At 37.5% G+C, this 16,891-nt stretch overlaps 2 protein-coding genes across 5 annotated transcripts in view; one reads left to right on the top strand and one right to left on the bottom strand.

Moving 5' to 3' along the window:
• Positions 1-16,891, bottom strand: part of LOC106070043 (zinc finger homeobox protein 4-like) — a 309,151-nt gene that overhangs the window by 165,035 nt on the left and 127,225 nt on the right. The window lies entirely within an intron of this gene.
• On the top strand, positions 15,586-16,320 carry LOC129927138 (uncharacterized). The gene has a single exon (XM_056034370.1). The coding sequence runs from the start codon at positions 15,586-15,588 to the stop codon at positions 16,318-16,320; it is 735 nt and encodes a 244-aa protein (XP_055890345.1).

Below are 16,891 nucleotides of genomic sequence, written 5' to 3'. Positions count from 1 at the left end.
TAGTGTTTGATCCCCTTAGATAATTGTAAACATTATTTCTCCCACAACTATTATCAGATCAAGTTGAAACTTTTAAAATGATTTTTGTAAATATTTTTCCTGCTTTTAAATGTACGGAAAAAACAAGATGATTTCGTAAATAGAAATTGTGTTTTTACAATGCAGACGAAAAAAGAAGAACACAGCTTTTGTTACATTAGACGGTGTGGGACTGTGTGGGACTGAAGCGTGGCGGAAAATTTTATTTAACTTTTTTTTCCCCAAAAAAGTTTATGTTTTTATTATTATTTTTACAAACGTGTATATTTAACTAACTTCATCTGTCTGGGTGGAATCTTTTACACGTTATTTCTCCAACCTCCCATTCTCGGATCAAGTTAAAAACTTTTCAAAACTATTCGAGAGCAACAAAGGAATCAATGTAAAAACTAACCAACTAGTTCATCATATAGTCCAGTCCCAATTGATAAGATTTGGTTTCTATAGAAAATCTACTAAGCTTGCATAGAGAATTAGGTCGTTCGCTAAAAATGTTAAACTAAGTCTATAAAGCCCTTCTATTTGTATAAGTATTTGAATAGTTCAGTGGCTAGCACGTATGCCTTACATCACGGAGGCTCGAGACCCCGAGTTCGAACTCGAGACTAGAGCAACTTTTTTTAATAGCTTGCTTTGAAAAAGGCAGCGCGGAAACACGCCCAACTGGTCCACAGTGATTTGAACATTGCACACATAGTATACTACAAGTATGAAAGTTGCGCTCAATTCATAAAACTATTTCTGATTGCATACTTGTATTATTGTTAGACTAGAATACACTGGATCAATTAAAAATTAATTACGTGATTAATTCAAAATAATTGATGTGATTTCCCGCAATACAAGCTTTGTTGTTTTTTAATTATTTTTGTAAATCTTATTTATTTATTTTATAAGTTGTAATAGTCAAAATAAATAAATATTAACTTAGTGCGCTTCGAGGTGAGGAATCGAACTAGGGCCGCTGTGTTTTTAGTCTGAGAACATGTTTCTGGAATTCGAGTATTTTAAGGTCGTCGGGGTTCAAAACTTTGCTCCGCTTTCAGTATTACTCTATTCGTGTATCTTACACAACGCGCACTAATTAATGTAGTCATACAAATAAGCAATACGCTAGGTAATAAGCCATATAGTCTAATTCTAGGATAGTGAGTGCATTGATGTTCCGTCGCTTAGCCGCCCTGTACTGAACTAGAGTTACTGTTCTTTCTTTAAATTAGTTTTTCTAAAAATAACATGTCAAATTTTCTATCAGTAGCTGAGCAGTAAACTGGTAACAAGGTATTCAAATTGTTAATTACAAACTTAATGTACAGAGGAATATATCAGAGGCGTTGACCGGGGGTTCTCAGTCTAGACAAGACGGATCTGTGTGGGCTTATTACATCCGGCAGTTTATAGAGTGGCGTCGTCTTATCTTCTTGATCCTGAAGATTGTCAGTACCGTTGTACCTGCAGGTGTACGGGCATGTTTGGTGAGTGCAGGTGTGTACTCACTCAGGCCAGAGTCTCTTGCCCTCGGATTTTCTCGCGGCCTGACTACTAGTTACAGTTTCAGTAATTTAATAGAAGCGTATGGATTAATTGCACATTGGTGTCTCCCTCCCCCCCCCCCTTCTCTCTCTCTCTCATAATGATCATCCTTTACTCTAATATCTAATACACAGATTGTATTTAGTTTCGAAATCCTTTTTTTTTTCTCTACTTTTCTCTTTAAGCTTATCCACCTCCCAAGCGCGCAAATACACGATATCATTAGTATTTATAAGCAACATGAATGTTTAAATATGTATATACAATTCCTACACACGCCAAACTAGAAACAGATCTTTCACATAAACCTAGCTACACATACATACTCTAACACACAGACATAATTTACGGGGATTTTACTCATGTGGAACAGGACTGTTGAAAGACATTTCCCCTGGACCACTTTAACAGCCGGACCTTCAGCGGTCCGAAATGTTAGTTCTCTCCTCTTTACACACACGCAAGAATTTTATTTTGACCAAAGGCTAGGGTTAACTGACCAGAAAGCTATCGCATACACCTATTCATCAACTAGAATACACAGGGAGGATACTCTGGAGCTTACACCAATGGAACGGACTGGCGGAGTTGTCCAGCATAAGTCTTGAATTGATTAGATGGATGGGAGATGTGAAAGAACATTTGAACAACGAGCCGTGACCAGAGGGTATATAAGTACACTTTAACTATTAGTATTTCCGGGTGAGTTGGTAAGGTCAGTCTTTTGACCATCGTTAACGTAGTCCAAGATGTATTAATACCATACAACTGGGACATACAGTTACATGTATCCAAATGTCTCATGACCACATTGACGTTTATATAAAACGATACCATCGTTACAGTGTATGTGTTGTATTGATATACATCGTTACAGAGTATGTGTTGTATTGATATACATCGTTACAGTGTATGTGTTGTATTGATATACATCGTTACAGTGTATGTGTTGTATTGATATACATCGTTACAGTGTATGTGTTGTATTGATATACATCGTTACAGTGTATGTGTTGTATTGATATACATCGTTACAGTGTATGTGTTGTATTGATATACATCGTTACAGTGTATGTGTTGTATTGATATACATCGTTACAGTGTATGTGTTGTATTGATATACATCGTTACAGTGTATGTGTTGTATTGATATACATCGTTACAGTGTATGTGTTGTATTGATATACATCGTTACAGTGTATGTGTTGTATTGATATACATCGTTACAGTGTATGTGTTGTATTGATATACATCGTTACAGTGTATGTGTTGTATTGATATACATCGTTACAGTGTATGTGTTGTATTGATATACATCGTTACAGTGTATGTGTTGTATTGATATACATCGTTACAGTGTATGTGTTGTATTGATATACATCGTTACAGTGTATGTGTTGTATTGATATACATCGTTACAGTGTATGTGTTGTATTGATATACATCGTTACAGTGTATGTGTTGTATTGATATACATCGTTACAGTGTATGTGTTGTATTGATATACATCGTTACAGTGTATGTGTTGTATTGATATACATCGTTACAGTGTATGTGTTGTATTGATATACATCGTTACAGTGTATGTGTTGTATTGATATACAATGTCTTTGCGTTATGTGACTCGACCATGTTGTTGTTTTTTAACATGTTGTGAACTAGTTTGCAATACATCAAAAAAAAAAAAAGTAGATTTACCAAACTAATGTTTTCAATCGCGATATTTGTTGTGTATTTTAGCTTTCACGACATACCTGTGTTCGAGGAACTCAAATATTGACTCCTCATTTGTTTTGTTTACAATTAAACTGATCTAAAAAAAACATATTTTAAAATATTATTTTCTTACAAAAGGAAATTAAAATGCATATTTTGCTAACCCTTTTTTTTCTGACGATTTGTATATGGGATTTTCATTCATATAACACTCCCAACCAAAATAATAAATGCACTCTATAGCACTGGCTTCGTATTCTTGCTATCCACGTAGTCTGTAACAAACTAGAGATAATGTGCGTTTTTTTTTTTTGTCTATGTAAAGATAATACAAAGTTAACATTAGTGCGCAAAGTTAACTTTTCGTAATGTTTGACCGCGTGGCATTATAACTTCTATGTTTTGGCGCCATAAGTCTATGTAACGCTGTTCACGTCTGCCTGTAGCTAATTCAATCTATGTAGACATGGACAACGAGCGGCTTTGTAAGATACTATCTTTTTTTTTTCAAGAAAGTTAAGACTGACGCACGCACACACATACACAAACACATTGATTAACAGAAGGCCTAGATGAGAGTGGCGTATTTTTTTTTCCCTACGCCATTGACATTTCGGTGCATGTGGCACATACTAGGGACTCACCAAGTTAACGCCGTCGAGGCGACCACGTGGTCACAATTTTCACTTCCGGGGCACCTTCCGCGTCAGAAGGTCAGAACAAGAGGAGTCGGAACCAAAGGGAAACCACTGCAGACAGTTTTTTGTATTGTAGTCTTATCTGAGGTACCCGATGGGAACATTGGGGTGAAGAAAAATAGGAATTGGGGGGGGGGGGGGGGGGGGGAAGAGAGAAGAAGGGGTGTGCCACAGGACATACGTTTCAAGAGGAAGTGTGAAAAGACAACTGGAAATTTATTGAACTTAAAGTCTGAACAAGCTTTTTATAGAAGGTTTCAACATTTTTTTACAAGGCAATTTTTTAAATATTTTACATTTTAAAAAAAGTAACTTTTTTTTTAAGTGTTAAGACATAGAGATAAAATAAAAACGGATTTTTTTTTTGGATATAATATAATTGTGTCGCTACAACCCAACTATTGACTGTGTCCAGTAAAATCTCTTTAAAAAACATAGGCCGAAAAATGCAATGAATAGATCAAAAAAATATTTTCTTGTAGGTTTAATAAAGCTTGTGTATCTCCATAACGACACTACTAACACTGTCCAAGATCAACCCTCGTCCATCGGCTCAGCATTTGATTGGAAGTATACACGCCTACATCCAATCATAAGCTGTGTAACAAAACCTTCTAGATATAGGACGCCAAGACAAAGGCGGTGTGAATACCTAGTTGAGAAATACATGTTGATCTTTAGAAACTCAATCAACTTAGGTACTTCTTTTGTTTTATTTAAGTAGATAAATATAAATATATATACTTCCATTCAAATGTTGACAAGGGTTGCATTAAAAAAGTCATAAAGAGTTTCTCATTTTACTATTTTACAAAAACAACAAAAAAAAAAAAAAAAAAAAGGTTGAGCTCATGAAAGCTCTGAACCAATTTTCTTCTCGTTCTCCTGTCTGTCTGTCTGTCTGTCTGTTTCTCTTTCCTCGATCACTCACATACTATATCGTCACATATCTATCCGTTTCATTTTTTTCTCCCCAAAGAGAAACGTTATCACCAGACAACTTCTGATAACGTTTGTTAATTACAACTCCATGAACGTGCATCGCTAAGCACACGCAGAGGTCATCTCGTCACTTCTCATCTGGCCAACATTTGACATTTTGTTTTCGCTAAAAACTCATAAAAACAAACATCCGTAACAGAAATATATATATATATATTTAAGTTTGAATTTAAAGAGACAACTCTGAAATGTGCAGCAGACGTGTATAGAGGATTGTGTGTAGAGCTTCTGTGTTCTTCGGAAGAGAAGGAAAGGGAGACAATGAAAATGAAGTCTGGTGATAGGGCATACAGAGAGTGAGTGTAGGTGTGTGTGTGTGTGTGTGAGGGTGTAACTAAAAGAGTGACTGGTCAGTGAGATGGGAGGAAACATGTTGACAATACAAAGATGAAGAATATTTGTATTAATTAAAAGAAGTTTTTACCAATGTTAAGAGAGAAAATACAGAGAGAGAGAAAGAGAGAGAGGAGAGAGGAGAGAGAGTGAGAGAGAGAGAGTGAAAGAGAAGGAGAGAGAGAGAGAAAGAGAGACTGTTTCAGCAGTAAAATGTTTTTCTATTACACATACACAGAAATAATTTTTTAAGGAAATTCTAAGCAGCATAAAAGTGAAACTTTACTGTGCGTATAAATACTTTCTTTAGTAGTTAATGAAAGGAAACACTCAAAACGTAGCTCCGTTTCTTGGCGCGCCATAAATTAGTGCGCTCACCATAGACTAGTGCTCACCATAGACTAGTGCGCACCATAGATTAGTGCGCACCATAGATTAGTGCGCACCATAGATTAGTGCGCACCATAGATTAGTGCGCATAAGTAATGAGGTTTTGAGCACTCCAGAGTCGAAACTTAAAGCGAAGGGAAAATGAACTGGTCTTAATGATTTCATTAGGGAGGGGGGGGAGGGAGGTGGAAAAAAAAAGGCAATGTGAAATGACCTTTCAATGAGCCTAGCACAGTGACCTCGACCGCCCGCTCATAATATAAACCGTATTCGACTGACTAGTGAAGCACCTTCATCATCTACATCCTCTTCAATACACCCTCCCCCGCCTCCCCCGCGACCGCGACGCTCTTCCAGTGTTGGAGAGTAAGTGAGAGTTGAACAGCAACTTCTCATTAACCCCCGGTCAGTAAACAATCTCTAAACACGAGCCCCAGTGTGAGTACTTCTCTTTCCCAGACTCGCCCCATGCACTCACCAAGACGTGCGGGACTTCCCGCTGCTCTTCTAACAGCGTGCGCGGCCTCCATCGCCAGCGGAGCAAAACTGCTTTAGAAAGCAAAACAAAAATTTACCTAAAAAATTTTTTTTTTGGTTCTCGTGGTGTGAGGACCGCTATAATTTATCGTTTGGTCAAATATGTAAATGAGATAAGCATCTGGAGGCAGGATAAGATGGACAAGGAAGTGACTCAGAAAGTTGTACATCTAGTCGACTGGATGAGCTGAGTAAAGCCATAGGATTTAAACGAAGGGGGAGAGAAACTGCACATATATATATATATATAACAGAGATCACTATGCAAGACAAGAAATGTGTATACCAATTACAATAGAGAAATATAATTTTTGTTTTAAATTTTATTTTTATAGTAAGACTAATGTAAAGATATACATATTTTGTTTTTATTTATTGATGTATATATTTATTTTTTTCTTATTTTTACGTTGGCGACTGTACGATATTAAAAAATGAATTCAGAATCATGGCATCTTTTTTTTTTGTTCTTAAAAGCCACAACAATGAAACATAGAATCAGCTCCACTACTACATTGCAATCTATAGATTTAAAAAAAAATTATGGGAAAGAAAACAAGTGATTTAATACGATATAGTTCCAACATATTTACCAGACAATCGATATATGTTTAATATGAGAGATGTGTGTTACATAAATACAGTCTAGTTTATTTTTTTCTTTATTTCAATGTAACAATATTTTGGTTTATTATCTATCTAATAAGCTGTCTTCAAACATATTATAAAAATGAAAATGACTATTTTCCACAGAAACATATATGTCAAACTTTCCATGAAATGTTTAAAAACAATAGACAAAAATGGGTTAGACAATATTGCACTATTGAATTGATATATGGTGGTAATCTTAAAACACTTTGAAAAGATGTTAAATTAATTCAATATTCCTACTTTCTGGTTCTCGGGTGTCCAACAACAAATTGAGAACCTGCAACTGACGCAGCTATTGATGTCAGCCTCATGCCTACAACAACAACAACCAAATGATGGGCTGTTCGTCAAGAGGAGAGAGGAGGACTATAGAACCTAAGGACATTAGAGAGAGAGAGAGAGCTGCTCACAGACAAATGCAGGAATTAATTCCCACCAAATGGTGAGTAGGTTTGTAGTTGACCTTATTTATGTTGTTGCCTGAGTGTGTAAGTGTGTGTGTGTGTGGGTGAGTGTCTGTGTGTTGAGAAAACGAAATGCCCTTAAGGCGAAGGAAATCCTGCTTAGAACTACTTTCCTTGTTTGTTCCAGTATCTCTTCAGTGGAGGAGGCAACTCAGTTCATCATCACACGAGGACATAGCCGAGGTTAGGTTAGAATACACTGAGCAGTCATTTACAGATGTACATTGACTACTTTTGGTGGACATAAAAACAACTGTTTTAATACAGTTGTAGATGTATATGAACCCATATAGGTAGGTTACATCCTTTAAATACAGATAACCGTACTCAAGATGGACAAACTAAAGACCAACATTATGATTACTGTCCCTTCCACTTAGCCCCAATAAAATATGTATTCTTTACTTTTGCACATTTAAGCAAAAGATACTGCCCTATTGCGATCCACAAAACGTTGCTGGCCATATAAAACCTAAACAAGCTTAGCTGGACAGGTCCTTCGAAAGCAAGAACACCTTTTGAAAAAGATTGAAGCGACCCAAGGTAATGCGTTAACAAAAAATAAATAAAAATAAACATCACAAATGTTTGGCCGTCGGCTGCAGCAATGCTGAGAGGTTAACAATTAAAATGAAATTTGGCGAATGATGAACAGCCTAATTAGTAATGCAGCAAAAAAACGAACTTACAACTCTGCCCTTCGTTTAGCGTTCCAGCACCACGTTCCCATTTCACTAAGAGAAGAGACTACATTGTCAATAAAGTTCTCCCTTTCAGACCTTGTGATCTATGGGGCAGATGATGTAAAGGTCATCCGTTTCTGTGGCCAGCACAACGACCAACCGCCTTTACTTTCCCCCAACTAAAGTCAGGTACCCACTAGAGCTGGGTGAACTCAGAGGCGCCCTAAAGATCCCAAAAGTAAAAATCACAGTCTTCACCCCGAGAACCCCCGGTTCGGAAGTCAAGCGCCTTACCACTCAGCCACCGCGCCTCCACTTGTCAATAAAGCTTAAAAAAAAAAAAAAAAGGTCCTTCACATTATAAATGGCTGTGTCTTCGAGTCTGAAGGTGAAGGATGAGTGTAGAATGTCACGTGTCCACACAAACCACGTGACGCTTTCTTCAGCTATTTCCTTCCATCGTATTTTACGCCGCTCAAATTTTAATCCTAATATTCACTATAGGCCCACTGCATTACTCGGTGTGTGCGTTTGTGGGGCGGGGGTGGGGGCATGGTACTTGATATACCTGGAAGAGTTATTATCAGAGAAGAAAGTAGAAACCAAAGCTCAATGTTACCTATGCTGGCCTAGAAAGGTTACAGTGAACACGGTTGTATTGGTTGCAAATCATGCTGGGAGTAGGGGGGGGGGGGGAGAGATCAATGGGATGTTAGTGATAACTCTTTCACAACTTTACGCCATCCGTCTCGGCTGCTCTAATAGAGTGCAACAGTTTTACACAAACCAAATGTTTCGTCAATGTTAAACTCTCTCTCTCTCTCTCTCTCTCTCGCTCTCTCTCTCTCTCTCTCACACACACACACACACACAGACAATGATTCATAAATATAAAAAAAAACGAAAATTCATAATTTTCTTTTAGAGTTATCTCTCTTTGTTTATTTAAATCAGAGTCCAAACTGAACGGGTCAGTTAGCTGGTAAAACTACAACGCGTGGGGTGGTAAGGGCGTGACTAGAAGAGATAATCAGACTAGTGAGAAAAAAAAAAAACAACAGGCGCCAGCTAGCGTTTTAAAAGGGGGGGGGGAGACAATTTACAACTCATGCGTTTAACATTTCGTAACTATAGCGAGAGAAAGATTTCTTCATAAACCAATACAGTCACACACAAAATATACAAAACAAAAACGTCAAAATCTTTTTTGTTCATTATATGATCTAGAAATGTCCATTTTAAGAACGGTGTTAAAAAAACGGGAGGGAAAAGGAGCAGCCAGGGGCTTTGGGGGGGGGGGGGGGGAATGGTTGATTTAAGTCTTAGCTTCTTTGAGGCCAGGGAAGGAGACGGGGGGAACACTTGTTGAAAGGTCGAGGGACACGGGGGGGGGGGGGGAACGAGAGGGGAAAATCCTGGAGTGTGAGGGGGGGGGGGGGGGCAACACGTTCTATGTCATTGTTCTTTTGTTTTTCGTTTCGCTTGCAGGTAAGGAGAAAGAAAGCGAGTAAAATAACGGTTCTCAGAGTCGGTGGAGTCAGGGTCAATTTCGGTATATATGAGTGGCTATAATAGTAATAAAAATGTAAATAAAAAAATAATATTTATTAATAATATTATTACATAATAATAGATATGATAACAATAAAGTAAGAATAATAACATGAATGCCTGTTTTTTACACTCAGTGTTGGTGTTTATTACGGAGGGAACGATTACAAATACCAAAAGGATAGACATTCTGAGACTCTCTGTGATAGATCGTCTCTAGAGTGATAGAGTAGAGTAGAGTATTATTAGTAGAAAAAAATGGGAGGGGGAAAAGGGTTGGGCGCAGAAAAGAAATTCAAGAAACAATAACTTCATGTTTAACGTGAACAAAGAGTGGAAAGTTAGACAACTCCGTAATTCTTCATTTGTCAGACCGGAGTTAAGTCTCTTGGTTACATAAGAAAAATGCTGTAGCATTACCTACGCTCCGCCCCCCCCCCTTCCCCAAATAGCGCGAACAAAAAAAGAGTGGAAATTCCAGAAGCTAACATCAAAGACATTCTGACAATCCTAGCCTCACCCCCGGGGACCTCCTTCTCCCTCAGTCCCAGTCTTCTAATAAACCTTGTTATCGTGACGCCATTTAATACTGATAAATATGGGATGAGGGGAGGGGGATTCAGTTAAGTTGTACACCCGTCTCAGTTTATTGCCTATCAGTTTATGTCCAGGTTAATACCTTCTACTAGATTCATCTCTGGGATTTATTGCAAGCTTATCATTTTGTAAAACAATAATTTCAAACTATTTTTTAACCAAAGAAAAAAAAGAAAAAAACGATCTATGTTTATCGGACTTTAGAGGCCAGTCGGTCCACAGTCTATGAAATACGCAGGTTTGTATCCATTCTATCAGAAGCATTGTTTAAATCTGTATTACATCTACATATGTCTGTCTGTCTGTCTGTCTGTCTGTCTGTCTGTGTGTGTGTGTGTGTGTGTGTGTGTGTGTGTTTTTCATGCTATCCATTGGTCTCGTATATTATGTGTTATATATTTGTGTTATATATGTATATACTTGTTATGATAACACAAATTACAACACATAAGATATAAAACAGATATAAAATTAAAAAAAAATATTACACAATATATATATATATATATATATATATATATATATATATATATATATATATATATATATATATATATATAGTCCAATGACCTTTTTGCTTAACCCATTACCCGCTAAAGTCATCGACTTTGTTGATTGTTTCAAATAAAGTTAATTAGAATTTTCTAAAAAAATAAGTGACGGGTTAATATGTTAGACGTAGAAAGAAGTAGGAACATTTAGTCCGCCATATACATAAAAGTGGCTTTTTGGTACACAAGTAAGGGTACATTATATATGGTGGCGGGGGGGGGGGGAGGGGAAGGCGATGGGAAGAACTGGCTAGATCTGTGATCTATCAACACACCAATTTCTCACACTAGACGGGTCGGAGTTATCTTTTCCTTCAATCACAAAAAAAGTAAAAAAAAAAAAAAATGCGGGGACTTGGGGAGGAACTCACCCCCCACCCCTTTTTACTCACACAGTGTATGTGTGCGTGAGTCGTGGTATGTGTGTGGAGGGGGGGAGGTCGAGGAAATAATAAGGGGAGCTGAGTGCAGGAAGAGTCATTAACTTATTTTTGTCATTAGCACGGAGTTAATGATTGGGTGCAAGGGGTCAAGAGGTCAGGGGGTCATCTGTTCAATGTAAGGTCTTGATAAGGCGAGAAAAGTATTAGGTAGAAGCTGCGAATGGTGAACGAGTAGGGGTGAGCTACTGGGGTCCCCCCCCCCCATCCCAATCCTCACAAGAACTTAACCTTGGAACACTGTCGATTTTTTTTTTATCCTACCTTTATTTATGTTTTTATATATATATATATATATATATTTAAATTTCAATGGCATCTTAAGCGAGAAGGCAACGAGGACGCCAAGCTTCACGAGGTCTGAGGGAGGACTGAGACATGGTCCCTGTGATGAATGGTAAAAAGATAAGGGGGGGGGGGAGATGACGCAGATGAGTCTCAATGCAATCTTGTGTCAACAGACGAAGCAGGCGGACGCCCTGACTGCACAATCCACCACAATCAACATGCAAGAGGGATCTGTGGAGCTAATTGTGAAATGAAATAGCAGGGGGACAAAACACGCAACACACACGCAACACACACGCAACACACACGCAACACACCATGAACTTTTTCAATAAAGAACTTAATTTCTTTGTTATTACCATCATTATTTATGTCCACTACAAATCGTTATTATTATAATTTTAATTGTTGACCGTTGACTTTCTCGACCGAATGTTCACTACGAGGGCGGCCAGGGAGAGGCGATGGTTTAATAAACATGAAGGAAAACTTTTACTTTGTCAAAATAAAAAATGAGTGTCCTGGTGGTTCAAATAGACTCCACGGCATTATACCTTTAAGAAATGTTGTAATATGCATGGGTTCAAGACCTTTAAGGAAACACTTATAGAAAAACTTCATGAAAAATTGCTAGACAACTAGAATCATAACACGATCCTAAGTATCAAAAATAAAATAAAAATTTACTGCTGCAGAGGTGGATAACTACGTGCAAAAATATATTACATATACATATAGGAAACCCTGCAGAGGCTGCAGGACCTAACTAAAAACACGGGACGTTTGGGCCACAAGGCCTTCGTCAGCTACGAACAAAAGTAGAAAATAATTCATTTAAAGATAGAAGAGAGAAAAATAAATAAGAAGATGAAGAAAAAAAAAGAAAAAGTGAGATCAGAATAGAGACAAAGAAAGAGAGAATGAAAAAAAGAGTTAAAAGAGAAAGAAAGAAGGAAGAAAGAATGGTAAAAAAAAAGGAGTAGAAGAAAAAAAGAGAAGAAATAAAAAAGAGAATAGAAGAGATAGAGAAGAGAAAAAGAGATAAAGAGAAGAGAATAAAGTAGTCAGTTCTAGAATAAGTTCATGAAACGATGGAAGCACTCGAATTCATATTCGGTGCTCGACTTGATGCTCGTTGTACACAGAAACAACCGGGGACGTCCTTCCTTATTGAGTAGCGCAATGGGCGCCGGTCCAGGGGCGTCGCGAAGGTGAGGGCGTAAGAGATGTTGGAACTTAATACCAACAGTCAATTGGTTAGGATGAGGATATTAACTTAAAGGTTGGAAAGATGTGCGCGCGTGGGTGGGGAAGGGTTAACGTGTACACCAGTGGGCAGTGCCAGAGATAGCTGGGACAGTTTGATTGATGGAGGGAAGGCTCCTGGATAACAGGAGGTGAAAATCTCATTTTGAATTCTAATGGATTGACGGATAAATGGATGCGGTTTCAGTGTTGTGGAACAAAGAAGCTTTTTTAAAAAAAAAACACGACCAAATGAATACGAGAAAACGGAACGAGTTGTGGAAGGAATCTGGATTGCAAAGTGCAATGAGGAATTGGACCAGGAGAGTTATGAAATAGAGAAAGAGGGAATGGGTGGCCTGTCATCGAGAGATACCATAGCGTTCATCAATAATGAAGTCATTACATGTTACATAATCAATGACATGTTTGAAGAACCTCGAATTCCTGGTTTGCAGATGATTATAGATCGCTAATTCAAATCAAACACAGGTCGATTACTACCAAAATTTAAGATGATAGATCTGATTGCTTTAGTGTTACCGGACAGTTTGTCCATCATTTGCCTTACGTTACACTGGACAATCAACAATAAAATCCTATAAGAACAATAAACAATAAAAAGACTTCTGCCTGGAGTTATCCTCTCAGAATTGTCCAGTCGTTTGCGATTAATTACTACATATAACTCTTAGTTAGGTAGGTATTCAGGTAGAAAGACAGACAGAGGGACAGACAGACAGAAAAGAGAAGAAAAAAAAAGGGAGATGTTTATAGATATAAGCTCTGTCTCTAGGAAACTCTACCCTATTAGTAGCAAGTGCAGACAAACCTGACAGAACCCTCTCTCCCACTTTTCCTACTCTTGTCCAAAAACTTCAAACAATTAAGAGAAGAAGGTGAGCGCAGGTAGCGGTGTCTGTACCGTTCCAAACCATTTCGTTTATTGACGTCTACCTTCGCCAACTTTCAATGTGGATGGGGGAAGAGAACCAAAAGTAGAAAATGGGGCGGGGGAGGAGTATGGCTGAGGTTAGGGCGAAAGGAGGGTGACAGTGGTAAAAGAAGTGCCAACAAGAGGTTTAAAAAACTGAAAGGCAGGGGAGGAGCACGCTTTTTTTTTTGTAGTTGTAGACCTCTGCTAATTAGTTGCCTGATTGTGTCTTGGTGAGTGCTCTAAGTCATTATGCACGTGATCAGCAGAGTGAAGTGTGCGTACTTCAATTACATGTTTTTAATGTGAAAGAGTAATACATAAAACCTGCATGTCTAACAAGAGTATGCGATCAACTAAAGCTCTGATAGAAGAGAATGTGACACTCACGTCCTCCTAAAGTACACGAACAGTCTTGCGGACTACTTTAGAATTTCGTTGGAGCATTCTGGAATGTGCTAGGAAACACCATGGTGTTCCCAATAAGAATGTCAGGAATATGAACCTGCACAGCAGATCTGATGATTCCATTCACGAAGTTAATCACAGGAAATCTAAATAACGAAATTAAAGTCTTTCATATTGACGACGGTCCCCTCAACAAGCCACACAACTAGTCACTGACATTTGATGAAACACTCTATCAGTCCTCAAAACTAGTCACTGACATTCGGTATCAGGCTTCTCCAGACTTAAAAACTAGCCACTGACCATCAGTGAAAGATTACGGATAAATCTATTTTACTTAAACCCCACCACTTCAAATACAAGGCGATGTCGTTTATAATATGAGACAAAAAATGGTCAGGTGATTTCTCCACCTGATGTGCTGAACAATATATGATATTGTCAGGTTGACCTTATAAAATTATATAGACACATGACATTTGTAACAAACTAATAGATTCTTGAAATTTGAATCGCCTTAAAAAAAAAAGCCTATAAATGCAAGAGGTACTGCACCGAATTTGTTGAATGGTAATACGTCTGCTCTTTCTGATTAAAGGGAAGGAAGTAAAGTGTCAAGACAGCTGGAGTTATGTCTCAGAAAATCAACCTATTGCTCAACATAAAAATTAAACCAATTTTGTTTAATCCACTGGCCTATACAGAGATCCTAAATATAACATTTTGAAAAGGGGGCGAACTAAGAAGAAGAAAAAAAACGATTTGAATACATTGTTCACGTGACCATCTAATGTCTAACATAGTCACGTGTTAAACAATGGTAAATATATAACAAAAACAATATATCATGAAAGTGTTGAGTAGCGAGGTCTATACAATGAAGCGAAAACGTTAGCCAGATTATACAGTCAACACTTCCCTCTATTAATGATTAGAACCGATGAAAGACCATGTCCTTTGCGAAGCCCCCGTCTCTCATAGAACTGATAGCATTAATTGAAAAGGTGGGCCCCTTAGTTCTTACGTTTAGTCATCAGAAAACATTCAAAAACTTTATTAGAAATCTTTTTGTACGTTAATCAAATTCTGTAAAAGACATTTCAAAGATACACCTGTTTAACTCGTTGATAACAAGACAGGTAGTTTAGTTTAGTTTTCGTTGGATTTTTTTTTTTTTTAAATAAATTTAATTTCATGTCTGATAGTAACACTGAGCGTCCAGAGATGATTATTGTTTTGTTTTCATCTCAATGAGACAGACGACAGACTCATACCAAATGTGTGAACTTTAAATAGGCTTTTAAGACCCAAAATTTCATAGATGTAGGTAGGGAATGCATTGTGGATCAAAGCATCCCAAGTATGGATCAAAGATTAGGTAGTCATCCCAAGTATGGATCAAAGATTTGGTAGTCATCCCAAGTATGGATCAAATAAAAAATTTGGTAGTCATCCCAAGTATGGATCAAAGATTGGGTAGGCATCCCAAGTATGGATCAAAGATTTGGTAGTCATCACAAGTATGGATCAAATAAAAAATTTGGTAGTCATCCCAAGTATGGATCAAATCAAAAATTTGGTAGTCATCCCAAGTATGGATCAAATCAAAAATTTGGTAGTCATCCCAAGTATGGATCAAAGATTTGGTAGTCATCACAAGTATGGATCAAATAAAAAATTTGGTAGTCATCCCAAGTATGGATCAAATCAAAAATTTGGTAGTCATCCCAAGTATGGATCAAATCAAAAATTTGGTAGTCATCCCAAGTATGGATCAAATAAAAAATTCGGTAGTCATCCCAAGTATGGATCAAATCAAAAATTTGGTAGTCATCCCAAGGATGGATCAAATCAAAGATTAGGTAGTCATCCCAAGTATGGATCAAATCAAAGATTTGGTAGTCATCCCAAGTATGGATCAAATCAAAGATTAGGTAGTCATCCCAAGTATGGATCAAATCAAAGATTTGGTAGTCATCCCAAGTATGGATCAAATCAAAAATTTGGTAGTCATCCCAAGTATGGATCAAATCAAAGATTAGGTAGTCATCCCAAGTATGGATCAAATCAAAGATTAGGTAGTCATCCCAAGTATGGATCAAATCAAAGATTAGGTAGTCATCCCAAGTATGGATCAAATCAAAGATTTGGTAGTCATCCCAAGTATGGATCAAATCAAAAATTTGGTAGTCATCCCAAGTATGGATCAAATCAAAGATTTGGTAGTCATCCCAAGTGTGGATCAAAGATTTGGTAGTCATCCCAAGTGTGGATCAAAGATTTGGTAGTCATCACAAGGATGTATCAAATCAAAGATTTGGTAGTCATCCCAAGTATGGATCAAATCAAAAATTTGGTAGTCATCCCAACTATGGATCAAATCAAAGATTTGGTAGTCATCCCAAGTGTGGATCAAAGATTTGGTAGTCATCCCAAGGATGTATCAAAGATTTGGTAGTCATCACAAGTGTGGATCAAAGATTTGGTAGTCATCACAAGTGTGGATCAAATCAAAGATTTGGTAGTCATCACAAGTGTGGATCAAAGATTCGGTAGTCATCACAAGTGTGGATCAAATCAAAGATTTGGTAGTCATCACAAGTGTGGATCAAATCAAAGATTTGGTAGTCATCACAAGTGTGGATCAAATCAAAGATTTGGTAGTCATCACAAGTGTGGATCAAAGATTCGGTAGTCATCACAAGTGTGGATCAAATCAAAGATTTGGTAGTCATCACAAGTGTGGATCAAAGATTCGGTAGTCATCACAAGTGTGGATCAAAGATTTGGTAGTCATCCCAAGGATGTATCAAAGATTTGGTTGTCAT

This window comes from Biomphalaria glabrata, chromosome 7 (assembly GCF_947242115.1).
Source record: "Biomphalaria glabrata chromosome 7, xgBioGlab47.1, whole genome shotgun sequence".
NCBI lineage: Eukaryota > Metazoa > Mollusca > Gastropoda > Planorbidae > Biomphalaria > Biomphalaria glabrata.
Note: the sequence above shows the minus strand (reverse complement) of the source record. Positions and strands in the feature narration are given on the sequence as shown.

Excerpts from the sequence above, each read along its gene's own strand:
- LOC129927138 (XM_056034370.1), top strand. The coding sequence starts at position 15,586 with ATGGATCAAATAAAAAATTTGGTAGTCATCCCAAGTATGGATCAAATC.